General features: G+C 37.8%; 1 protein-coding gene across 6 annotated transcripts in view; it reads right to left on the reverse strand.

The window, feature by feature from the left end:
• AGBL1 (AGBL carboxypeptidase 1) overlaps positions 1-13,379 on the reverse strand; it is a 755,364-nt gene that overhangs the window by 215,715 nt on the left and 526,270 nt on the right. For all 6 annotated transcript variants that reach the window (XM_005602809.4, XM_070266954.1, XM_070266962.1 and 3 more), the window contains one exon: positions 2,251-2,414. In XM_005602809.4, coding sequence (XP_005602866.2) covers positions 2,251-2,414 — 164 coding nt within the window. The remainder of the gene's footprint in view (positions 1-2,250; positions 2,415-13,379) is intronic.

Here is a 13,379-nt window from a genome sequence, read left to right on the forward strand (position 1 = left end):
TCCTCTTTAAAGCATAGGTGAGTTGTGTTGACAAACCTTAGTTACACCCTTTGTATTATAAAAAGAACCCTGTTGCTAACAAAATTCCTAGTATTCGCTCTGCTGATTATTATATCTCATGATTTAGCCCTGTTTATCAGCAGCTAATCAAGAGGCACTCAAGCAGCCTGTTGCTGGTTTCAAACCAATAGATTTTATTTTATGAAGTTCCCCTCTGCTATCCTTCAATGAACATACACTTTCTGGCTGAAACATTTTCTGGGTCAAGACATTTCAGGGTGAATTTCCTCTCAGCCATGTAGTTTTCAGGGCCTTTGGGCAGGAACCACAATCTGTTTTGGTCAACTGCCTCAGTGAATAGAAAAATATATTATGAAACAAATGTCTGGGTGAAATAGGCAGTTTCTATCTTGCGGTCTTCACCCAGACTCCACGCCTCTCAAATTTAATTCAGATCTATTCAAAACACACATTATCAATCACATCCTATGTGGAAGCGTCCTGCCATTAAGAAGCAGCACCAACCTAAGAAGGGTCAGAGCTCAGGGGAAGACCTCAGGTTTCAATATCCTTGGACTGGTTGCAACTTAAAAATGAATAGTCGGTTATGTGGGATGGCATGGACGGCAGGTAATACTATGTTCTTATGATAACCCACATAGCTGCCGTTGTATTTGGAGCCTGACAGCAAATTCTTTAGACCTGAATTAGAAAAGGCACTTGATAGATTTCTTCTTGTTCCAGTTTACAGGCAACTAATCCTCGCGGCATTGGATCAAACAGACGGGCGCAATCAATTCAGGGAAAGCAAGCAATGCCAGGTCTGCTCAGTCTTCCCTCAATGAGGACCAGAGGAGGGGGTGGGAGAAAAGGAAAACAAGAAAGAAAATTCAGGCATGCCTGCACCCAAGATAGCTTAGCAAAGGAAAAGATGAAAGGGCCAGTTGAAATATACAAGCTGGCAGGTGGAAGCACTTGCTGTCAGAGAGAGAGGCTGAAACACCACAAGGATGCCAAACATGCCAAGCCTTGAGGGGCTGAGGGGTGTTGAAGGGAGCGGTGGTAACTGGAAGTGGTTGTGATGTCAAAACAAAAGACATTAGTGGCAGCATCTTTGAGAGGAAAGAGGTCTGGATTTACTTAAGTCTCCGTAGTCTATGATCTATAGCATAGTGTGATGAGCAAGTCAATTACTGCATTTAGGTAATTAAGTCTCAGAGAAACCAGTGCCTTCCAAAGCAGTGTTAATTTACACTGCTAGATGTTTCTAGGCCTGACTGGCCATTTGATGAGGAGTCATACTGATACAGCAGCCTAACAGTGGCAGGCAGAAAATTAATGAAAATGAGCTAGAAATAAGATGGCTCCAGTATTAAGGACTTTCTCTCTGCCCTTGGACTTGAACTGTATGAGATGTTTTCTCATTTACTAGCAGGCACTTTCTCCCTGAACAACTCAATTCCACCATCCATTCCCTTGCTCAGAATGTAGGCAATGACTTCGCGCGGACATCTCTGACTTTTCTTCATCTTTTCTTCTCTCACATTGCCATTATATCTTCTCTTCTTGCCCCTGAATCTGGTTAAGTCTGAAATATTTGTCTACAGTAAAGAGTATCAAAAGAGCTCATTTGGATAATGGTGATCCCTCTCTTGACTCATTAATGTTCCTCACAGTTCTCAGAGATCCACGCTTTCCGTTCCATGGATGTGAGTCAGGTTCTCTGGGCCAATGTGTTCATCATATTCAGGTGGTTCCTCTCATCTTCTGAGAAGGAACATTGCTATTTAAGAACCAGAAGATTAAAGAATTTCTTGTCCCCAGGTGCCTAGTTATTGGCAGTGTGATGACCTTTTTCTTTTTGCTGAGTAACAACTCCAAAATGATATCTGTACATATATAAACACTTAACTGGCAAATATAAACATATGTAGATGTGCATGTATGTCACCCAGCTCATCTTCTTTACCATGAGCAAAACTCATTAATAATACATCTTTGGAAATATATGTAGCTTGACATCTGCATTTATGTGTACGAGTAGGCAGCATCCTCCTTGTGCTCAGCAAGAACTGAGGATGTCCAGATCTGGCTCCAATAGAGAACTACTGCCCCTACCTTCATTTGGTGAATCCTCCATCTTTTCTCTTTGTCAAAGACCCACAGGTCCATTTCACTTTCATTTCTGAGATATTCTCCCATGGGAGCACAAAGGTCTAAATTTCCCTCATGCCCCTGTGAGCACCTTACCGCTGGAGGTAGTGGTCCAGCACCTCTTCCTCAGCATTCAGTAGAGTTGCTGCACGGGTCAGGAGGTGATGGCTGCAGCTCACGGATTTGAGTTCCAAGATGAGGAGGCCCAAGCAGAACATGGCTCCCATCTCCTCCAGTTCACTGGTACCAAACTGCAGACCCTGCCAGTTAAACAAAGCAGTCAACAGTGACTATATAATGGAAACTCAGTAGAGACAATTTGAGATTGGGAGGAAGGACTCCTGGACACATGCCTCTCACAGAACCTGAGAATTAATAGTATTTCTCAGTCACTGCCCACTGTGTTTTGTGGTGTGCTTTGTGGATTGGTGGTTCTCAGTCTGCAGTACATCTAAGTCCAGGGGTTCCCAGAGGCAGTCAGGGCACTAAAGGGTAGGAAGTAGACGGAGATAACCTGGAGTCACCTCCCCCGACTTCAATCAGAGAAGCTGTATTTCTATCTGTAATTTGAAAAAAGGGTTTCACTGCTGAAACAAAAGATTGTAAACAATCTCACTAAGAGATACCCTTTCTCTCCCATAAACTTATCAACCAATGGAGAACAATGAAGGAGATCCTTCATATATAATACTGGAATTTTTTTTTTTAAAAGCCATTTATTTAGAACCACCTTTTAGCTGTACCAAGATAATGCATGAAAGCAAAGCCCTGATGTGTACTTGATACTACTATCCATGAAGTAACAGAGAATGATAACAATTAACAAACAACTTTGTTTACTATGTTCCAGATACTGTTCTGAGCCCTTTTACATGTATTAACTAAGTGAACTCCCACTACAGCCCTATGAGGTAGGCATTGTTGTTTTCTTCATTCTACCGAAAAGGAGCTTCAGACCCATAGAACGGAAGCTTTATCCACAGCCTCACAGCTAGTAAGTAATAGAGACTAATCTGTGAGTTGTGACTTGACTACGCAACGTAAAGTCCTACATAGACTAGGGAGGACTCTATTACGTGGGGAGGTAGAAAGTGCATGGTTTTTAAAATTACATAGGAATTGAGTTTGAATCCTAATTTCACTATTTTCTGACTGTGTGATCTCAGACTGAGCGAACTCTATTAGGCTTGATTTTCTCATCTGTAAAATAGGATGCGAATTCTTCCCTCCATATACTTTGGCATAGAGATAAGGAATATTTCAAAGTCCCCATGTGTTGATCAATATTAGCTGAATTTCTCTTTCCTTCTTTCTAATAAAGAGATTTGATATGACAGAATTCAATGTGATCCTGAGTTCTTCATATTTACAAAGTACATTTCTCTTAAATGAAAAAGAATCAAGGGTTGAATTTAAAAAAAAAAAAGATTTTCACATCCAAATAACAGTAATATGGAGGACGGGGAAGGGACAGTAACAACTGAAAAAATATTAGTCATAAGGATCCCAAGGAAAAACAAAATTCCAAACTGGGAAATTGTAAGCCTCACACAAAAAATTTCTAGGTAAAAGGATAAAGGAAAGTGGAAAGTCCTCCAGTTTATTTCAGCTGTTCGAAAATCTGATTTGCTCTATATTTGGCACCTGTTTTCCTAAAGGAAGGAGACATTACTTCAGAGTTAAGAGAAGTTTGTTTCTCTGTAAACAACACCAGTCGGAGGGGAAAGACAGATGTTTAACAAGTTATTTTTCTTAAGTCAATAGAAAAGATCACTTTGTAAAAAGAGAGAAAAGTCTCAGTTTCTTTTCACGTGCTAAAGCTCTAAGGTCTAATTCTTTTCCTCCACTATGTTTTCCTGGCTGCTTTTCTTCTTTCTAGAATGGCTGGCTTGGTTGAAAGAAATGAAGTCAAGTCACGCCCTCCTCTTCAGTCAGTCCCCTCACTGGTGGCAAGGGAGAGTAGACAAGGAGAACATGAACAAGACTTCGGCCCCTCAGGGCAGGCAGCACGCCTGATACACAAGTACAACCCTAGCATCTAGCAGAGCACATAACAGGTTTCTGAAGGTTGAAAGAAGGACAAGTACTTGGGGGAAATAAATTTCACAACGTGAGCCATATTGATAGGTCAGGGGTTATTCCTTCATACCAGTCAACTTCTATACAACAACAGCCAAAATAATAGCATTTGCATAAGGCAAAAGTATTTCTGTATCCCAGATATTGGTCCATTTATTTCAGGCAATGATTAGTATCATAAAAAGCCTAGTCCAGAAGACCTTGAATAAGGGAACTTTTACCATTTATTGACTATGGGGTCTTGGACAAGTCACTTACTCCATTTTGTCCTCTACTATTAATATCTCTTTTTACTACTCTATTCTTTTCATTCTCACACAGCGTTAAAGATATTTGTTTATCTGAATGGCATCCTCTCACTTCCCACACTCAGCTTGGAAGTAAAATCCTTAAAGGCAAGGACTGAGCGGATCTGTTTCTTTACAACCCTGGCCTGGACCATACAGCCTGTCATATGGCATATCCTACATATGTGATAAATGAATAAGTAATGGCTATAAGTGAATGGATATGGAGAGGCAAGAATGGATTCTCTCTTGGATACATATTATATTTGTCAACTTGAACTTGACTTCTCTGGATAGCAAGTATAGGAATGCCTTTAAATTATGTTCCCATTGGTCAAAAGTTATAAGCATATTTTAAATTTTAATTTAATTTTATTTTTGCTCTAGAAGGTGACACATTCACATCTCTGGAAATGATCCAGGAAACAGATAAAATTTAGAAATTCTTATCTCTATTTTGATCAGTTATCACGGATTCACAGTAGCAAGTTACAAAGAAAGCTGGCTTGGATTAGTTTAAAACTGAGTCTTAATAAAATAAAGACCCAACTCCCCTCCTTCCCTGACTGTATTAATAGAAATTTTTCTCCACAGTCAATGGCAGAAAGCCAGATGATAGTGGTTTAAATAAAAAAGGGGGTTTATTTTTCAAACTTAGTAGTTTTAGCATTAGGAAGTTCATGGCATTATTTCAGTGTCTTAACAAAATCAGGGCCACACTGTCTGACATTCTGCTGGTTTTCCCATCATGATTGCAAGGTGGCTGCTGTTGTTCCAGCCAGTGCATCATCATTTAAGAGAGAAGAAAGAAAACGGAGGAAGGAGACACCAGCAAACTCTTGCCAGGACTGTGTATTAGAGCTAAGTCCAGCTTTACAATAGTCTGGGAACTAAATATTGTAGCTTGTTCAAAATGTTCAAAAGAAACAGGTAAGAGAGAAGAGTGTTAGAAATGAGTGCCAGGTGAGCCAACAATGTCTGTCACACCAATATTAGATACAAATGTTGCTAGAAAGTATAGATCCTTCTCTACATATCATATTCAAAAGCAAACTCAAAGGCACAATTTTTCACATGCTTTAAGAATTTTTTTCTTGATAACCCACCCCAAAAGAAATCAAATTCATATGTACATTTGACTCTAAAATTGACTACTACCCTCATCATCTCATAATTTTTAACATCATTGATAGGGGAAGAATATTTGTGTTATTGCAGAAAATTACATATCATAAGACAAATATAGGGCCCACAAAAGATACATCGAAAAAGCATAAGTACTGATCAATTGTAGGCAAAAGAGGAAAAACAATTAATAAACAAATAACGAAAAACATTCTATTTTATTATTTTGATAAAAATGCCTCTTACACCCAGAAAATTGGTAGACATATATTCAAAATTATGATACTTAGTGCTCTTATGATAAAAGCTGGCACTGTCAAAATACAATGGCATTTGACATGATAATATCACTTCTGGGAATTTTTCCTAAGGAACTGTTCAAAATAAAAGTGAAGCTATATGCATAAAATGTATATTACACCAAGATTATATATAATAATCAAAATTTCAAGGAAATAAAACCCTAAATATCTAATAAAGAAGAAATGGCTGATGAAATTACAATGGAATAAATCTGATGGGATGTAATGAAGCCATTAAAATAATTATAACAACCTATACCAATACGGAAAATTCTTATGACTTAATGATAGGTGGAAAAAAAGCAAAACACAAAGCATGTAATGATGTGATTTCTGATGAAGATTTGGCATTGAAAGCAGAGGTGGCTACCCCCAACCCCACACACACAAACTTTCAGACATTTTTGCTATGATTTGCCAATAAAATACAAAAATTCAGAGCAGAAGAGGCTCCATGATCTAATCAAGAGAAGATCCACATACCAAAAGCTTTAAAAAGTTACTGCTCCCTAGAAAAATGTTTAAAAAGCTATACAGTATGCCAATAAATGAGTAGTAGAATTACCTTTAGCAGTTTGTAAGATTTTCTCTATCTTTCATATTCTGAAGTACATTTAGATCTATTTTTAATTTTTATGTGTAATTTATTGACACTAAAGATCATTTTTAGAAAAAAGTCACCCATTATCTCTTTGAATATTGCTCTCCTCTATTCCCTGTCAAGGAAATCAAAGGTAAGCCTTACACTCCTAGTAAACATATTTATTTTGACTCTGCCCTCCATATCTCATTACTGTCATATTTTTTTCTTTCTATCACTGTGATTCTGCATATTTTTTCATATTGATGTTCCATTTTAATAATTCTCTCTTCAGCTTTATTGAATCTGCTTTTTAACTTAACCACCTCAAAAACTATCTCTGAAACACTATAAACACAGTAATTTTATATTCTCCACCTGATTATTCCTGCTTATAGTCTTCGTGGGCATCACTCATTAGTTTGATTCTTCTGTTTAAGGTCAATAATGTAGGCTTGTTTGCTCAAATATTTTATGATTTTAAAAGATTCTAAATTTATAATTTTTGAACTTGAGGAACATCTTTGTGGAATGGTTTTAATGTTCTTTCCTACAGAGAGAACTTGTGTTTTCTCCCCTAAGTACTTGGGGACTACAAATCAGGGACCACTACATGCTAAAGCTTTGCTTGAGGACTTCTAGATGACACTGTACATTTGAATTTGATGCCAAACCTACTGGAAGGAGGGTTTGGGTTCAGAAATCATGAACAAAGACTTTTCTATTTTTTTCTGCTCTACCCAAAACCATAGCCAAGACAATCAAGCATCCCCAGTTTCTAACTTTGCAAATTGTGGTTTCACTAGTTCACTGATAGTGGTTGTCACCTTTGGAGGTGCTGGCTTTGTGCAATGGTCTCCAGTCAGTCCTCAAATCTTGCACATGCCTCTGTTTTTTGTTTCCAAGCCCAAGTTATAAGTGCATAGAGATTAGTATTTGCCCCAAAAGACTTATAACAATTTCTGGCAAATCCTATCTCTTTTTATAAAACTGGGCATCATTGAACACCATCTATAAACATACACAGAGGAAAGATGTTACAACTATGTCGTTAAAAGGGTAGCATTCTGAATACACCAAACAAATGTCTTTTTATGAAATAGACCTAGTGCCAGAAATGAGAAAACTCTGGGAAATTTCTTGTTTATATTCTCAGAAAGAATCAAGAGCATACCACATTGATAAGAGTATAGCAAAGGCATAGAAATAGATAATAAGGACTCAGATAATATTAAAAAACTTTAATATTGAGATGAAAATTACGATTTCTAAATTTCCAGCTATAAAATAAATAAGTCCTGGGATTTTATGTACGGGATGGTGACTATCATTAATAATACTGTATTGTGTATTTGAAAGATTCTAAGAGTATAGATCTTAAAAATTTTCATCACACCAAAAAAAATTTATAACTTTACGTGGTGATGGATGTTAATGAGACAGTAGGGTGATCATTTTTCAGTACATATATATATCAAATCATTATGTGGTACACCTGAAACTAATATAATGTTATATGTCAACTACCACTCAATAAAAAATGGAAAAAAAAATTAGCATAACCCTAATACCAAAAACTGATTATAGCACATAAGCAAGACAGCAAGCCTACTTCCTTTATAGACAGATAGATATCATAGATAGATTATATATATATATGTTTATCTCCCAATTAAAGAAAAAATCGTTTATGTTCATGAATAGGAATATATAAAAATAATTCTACAATATGATCTAGAGAGTATTTTTCAAAGAATAGCATGGAGATGAAGTCACTAAGAAATCTACTAACATAAACATTAATACCTAAAGAGATCAAAAGGAAGAGGAGAAAGAAATCAGGAACTTCTGGATAGATACATCCATTTCTGATACAAGTCATAGTGTGTGAGCCCACCAGGACACTTCCTAAACCTGAGAGGGCACCATGGTGTGGTGGGTTTAACACAGGCCCTGGGGCCCAGATTGCTGGGGTCTCAGTCCCGGTGCTGCCACTTACTAGCTGTATGGTCATTGAAAAAATCATTTCTCCTCTCAGTGCCCCAATTTTTTCATCTGTATAATGGGAATAATAATAATACCTCCTATCTCAAGGAGCTGCTGAGATAATGCTGTGAGTTAATATATATAAAAAAATTTAGTTTAGTACTTGGCCCATTACACATTATACAAGTATTTATTATTATCAATAATAATAGCAAATGTTTTATATAAATCCAATAGCCAAAATCATAATTGGTATACACAGTTCTTATGAAAACTATGGCCAAAACTATGGTCTGCTCCCACTGATACCGACCCTAGTATCAGTTTCCCCACATTAAACCCAGCATATATGGGCTAAAACCAAAACACTCATTCCCTGCTTACTCTCTGGCTTCCTGGCTCCAGAATCCACTATCCTCCGTGGAGACAAACATCGTCAAGGACAAGCACCTGGACCATCTCCTCCCCACAAAGAAATACGGGCTGGTGGGAAAGCTGCTGACCAGCAAGGCCACATGCTCCCCCTCCCCTACCTAAACCCCCAAATAAAAACCCTTCCTTTTAGCTTTTCAGGGAGTTTGGGATTTCAGCGTTAGCTGCCCTCTCTCCTTGCTCAGCGCTGTGCAAAAATAAAATTCCTACTTTCTTCCACCACACCCGGTGTCAGAAATTGGCTTGCTGCGCAACGGGTGAGCGAACTCACTTCAGGTTTGGTAACACCACCACTGTTATTTACTATTATTTGACAAGTTCCAAACAAATCAATAAGATAAGAAAAACTGAGTCATATATATTATAAAGAAAGGGATCACATTATCTTTATTTGAAGACTGATTATGTACTAAAACAAACCAAAGGAATCAACTGAAACAGAAAATCTATTAGATATAAGTCAAGAATTGAGTAAGTAGACAGGTTATAAATTAAATATACAAAAATCAATTTTCTTTCTATAAAACAGCAAAATAAATTATTAAGCATAATAATAGTCACAATAGCAACCCAACTATGAAATATCTAGAAATGGAATTAATAATAAATACCCCAAGGGTTATATTATAAGTAGGACTTTACCAAGAGATAAAAAATAAAATTTAAATAAATGAAGAAATATTCTAAATTCTGGGGAAGTAAGGCCTAATACCATGCAATATCAATTCTCCTCATATTAGTCTATCAAAGCAGGGGAAATCAAAACTCCAATGGGGATTTTCAGATTAGACAAAGTAACTGCACTTTAGAAGAATACATAGCAAAAATATCCAAGAATAATTTTGGAATAAAGAGTAAAAAATAATAATGGAGTATTTCCCTTACAGATAGGCAAAAGATCTTAAACACTTACAATAATTAAATGTTACGGTTTTGATGCAAAACACAGCAGCAGATGAAGAGAAGAATACAGAAAGCACCAAAGACTGTGGAATATGTGGAGGTCTGCTTATGATAAAGGTGTCTTTCAAGTCACCAGAAAATGGATTACGATGGAGATAAAAACAATTGATTAACGTTTTAGGGGAAAATCTTGCCCCAAATACAAAATTATTCCCTTTTGATTAAAGGATTACATGTCAAAAAGACTGAATTATTAGAGGAAGAATAAAATATAGATTCATATTTTTTATCATCCACAAGCCAGGAAGGTCTTTCAATGTATGTCCTCAGAGAAGAAATCATAAAGGAAACTATCAATGATTGAATAAAGAAAACGTAAATATGTCTGGCTAGCCTGAAATATCACAAACTAAACTGAAAAGAAAACAACAAAATAAGTGTAATTGATATAAAGAAAAAAATAACCTCATTTGATATAAAATGCATATTAATGTTACAGTAACATAGCATGATTTTGTCTCAGGCGGGTTCGCCCTCACTCCCCACATCATAACGGTGTGCTCGTCAAGGGCTACACACGGGCACTCCCATCGTCTGTGACTGGTGGAAGGACACACCACTGCAGTGTTTCCAAAGGCCAATGTGGAAATACATTTCAAAAACCTTAAGAATGTTTAAGCTCTTGGAGTTAACAATTTAAATACCAGAACTTAATCTTAAGAAAATAATTTTAAATAACAGAAAATCCTAAATGTGCACCAGTATATTACTTGTCTGTAATATCGTCGACTGTAATGACTTGTGCATAATATAGTTGACTATGTTACTAGTCAAACAAATCTGAGTGCATTCACATAATGGAATATTAATATCATGATGAATAGACACCACCATGGTGATATGATCATGATATAGCGTTAAAATGCAGTAAGTTGACTATAATATAGCACATCCATTATGATCCCAATTTTATTTAAAAATTTTAAAATGATTTAAATGCACTAAAATGTTAACAGTGGTTAGAACTGCATGGTGAGGGTACATGGTTTAAATTTTTTTTGTTGTTGGTTTTCCCTATTTTATTTTTAGTCATGAAAATTAAGTAATTGCTTTTGCCACTCATATTTCCTCAAGCAATGCACGTGAGCCTGCAAAGAGTAGTATATCTGAGTTAATGTGATATTTTATATAGCATGATTTTAAATTTATAAGTAAAATTAAATTAAAAATTAACTTTTATAACTTAAATTAAATTTAAATATTTTAATTTAAATACTTAATAATGACAAAAGGCAAAGAAAAAAGCTGGTTAGGCCTATTTAGTTTCTTGAATACCTGCTGTGTCTTTCACATGCACCACCTGGTACATAGACCCCCCTTCATTTCTTTGGGTCCCTGGACCTGTCCCTGTTTTCCTTTTGGAGCAAACATTCTGCAACTTCAGACTAATAAAGACATAGCAACAAGAAATCTATTCCCTTGGCAATTGTCTCTAGAAACATCCTCAGAATCGTTACACAGTGCTGGCGTGAGTTGAGAGACAGTGACTTTTAGAGTTTTAAACAAGCTCGGAGAGGCTGGGAACTGAATTAAGTTTGCACATCCTTCATCTTGACAGGCACCCAGCAGAGAAGTCAAAACTAAGCCAATCCAGCCATGTAGCTCTGTGAACTGTAGTAGGTGGTAGAGAAGGAAGCGAGAGGGCCTGTGGCTTCCCAGTTTATCAACCCCATCAAACGGACTCTCGTGCTTTCACAGTGAGGACTGAATCAGTCACTAAGCATGTTGGTGTCGCTGCCAGACTCCATGCGATGGGCTCCTCTGCACAAAGCTTCTCTGTGTCCATCCTTTCCGCCCAGGCTTCCTAAGCCATTACTGACAATGGTTTCCTTAGTAACTGCAAAAAGGCCCTATATTCACTGGAACAGCAGGGCTGAAGGTGTGGGTTGGATTTCAAATGTATCCTTTTTATCTATGCTGGACCTTCCCTGGATCTTTTATTGGTGAATTTGTGCTTAAGCCATGAATGACACAGCAGACAGCTAAGTCTTCTGTGATTGCCTTTCCATGTCTTTCTGGGTAAATATGAATCAGAGACTGTGTCTTAGCCTAGAATTTGAGCACAGAGAGGAAGCTTAGCAAGCTTAACTCTCTGTTTTATAGATTCATAAAGTGACAAGGCCTCATACAAGGTTATGAAGCTAAGTGCCAGTAGAATCAGGGCTACAATAAACGCTCCCCTGACACTAATCAAATGTCCACATCAATACACAAGGCTTTAAACTTCACATACAGTCATGTTCTAGATAACATTTGGGTCAATGTCACACAGAATGTGTGACGGTGGTGCCGTAAGATTAGTACCATATAGCCTAGGTGTGTAGTAGGCTATACCATATAGGTTTGTGTAAGTAAACTCTGCGGTGTTCGCACAATGATGAAATTGCCTAATTACACATTTCTCAGAACACATCCCCATTGCAAAGCGACATGTGACTATTTGTTTAACAGAGCTTTTGGAGAATTGGCGGTCATCTTTTCTTACAGGTTATGTGCCCCCTAAGTCTTGTCTTTCCAAATTCCCCATTCCATTTCTCACCAACAAACCAGAAACCTCACCCAATATGGCACCAGGGACATGCACAAGCCCAGTCTTAGGCAATAGTAGGCGTCACCTTCCTTCACTGTTTCTACCCACTGTCCCTTGCGCTCATCTTCGCTGGCCCTTTGATCCCTTAGCTCTGCCCCTGGCTCTGAAACCTGCCCCAGACCATCTTGTATGATGACTAGCAGGAGCAGTCTCTCCACCCCTGTGTCCCTGTGAGTTCTCCCAGATCAACTTTGAACTTTCCTTCTAGTGCCACAGATTGGGAGGCAAAGAGAGAAGGTGCTCCTGCCTCTATCTGTGAGTTACATACAACAGTTTGAAAAACTCATCTGAAAAAGACAATGGCCAATTAGAGCAGATACTGGTGATAGCAGTGGGGTAGAGTTCTGCTTTGCCAGGTTTTACACCTTTCATTTCTGAATCTCAATAAGGTCCTGGGGGATCATGGAAGAGGAGTGAGGGAGAACAGGATACTGAAGGAATGGGTGGGGGGCTTCACTTGATGGGCATGAGCAGTGGCTATTAACCCACAGGAGTGAAAGCATTTAAATACACTAAAAATCGGCATCGCCATACCGGTGCACACCAGTGGAACATCAATCCTAACCCTTATCCGGGCCTCCAGGCTTCACACCAGCCCATCCAAATGCATCCAGCCTACTTGTCAGATGGGCGGATGGACACGAACCAAAACTATTTTCAAATAGGTAGAATAACATTAACAAGTAGCTACAGAACCCAACTTTCCTATGCATATGGTGTCTCCCACCAGAAATGCCTTCATTGGTCAGGCTAGATGGCTAATAGCCTCTGCAGGGTAAGAGCATCATGATACTATTCAAATCCAGTGCTTCTCAGAGCATGGGCCCCAGATGCGTGTTTGCCTGTGAACTGTTTATGAACTCTTATCTGTGATGAAATAA

Source organism: Equus caballus, chromosome 1 (assembly GCF_041296265.1).
Source record: "Equus caballus isolate H_3958 breed thoroughbred chromosome 1, TB-T2T, whole genome shotgun sequence".
In the NCBI taxonomy this organism is placed as follows: Eukaryota; Metazoa; Chordata; class Mammalia; order Perissodactyla; family Equidae; genus Equus; species Equus caballus.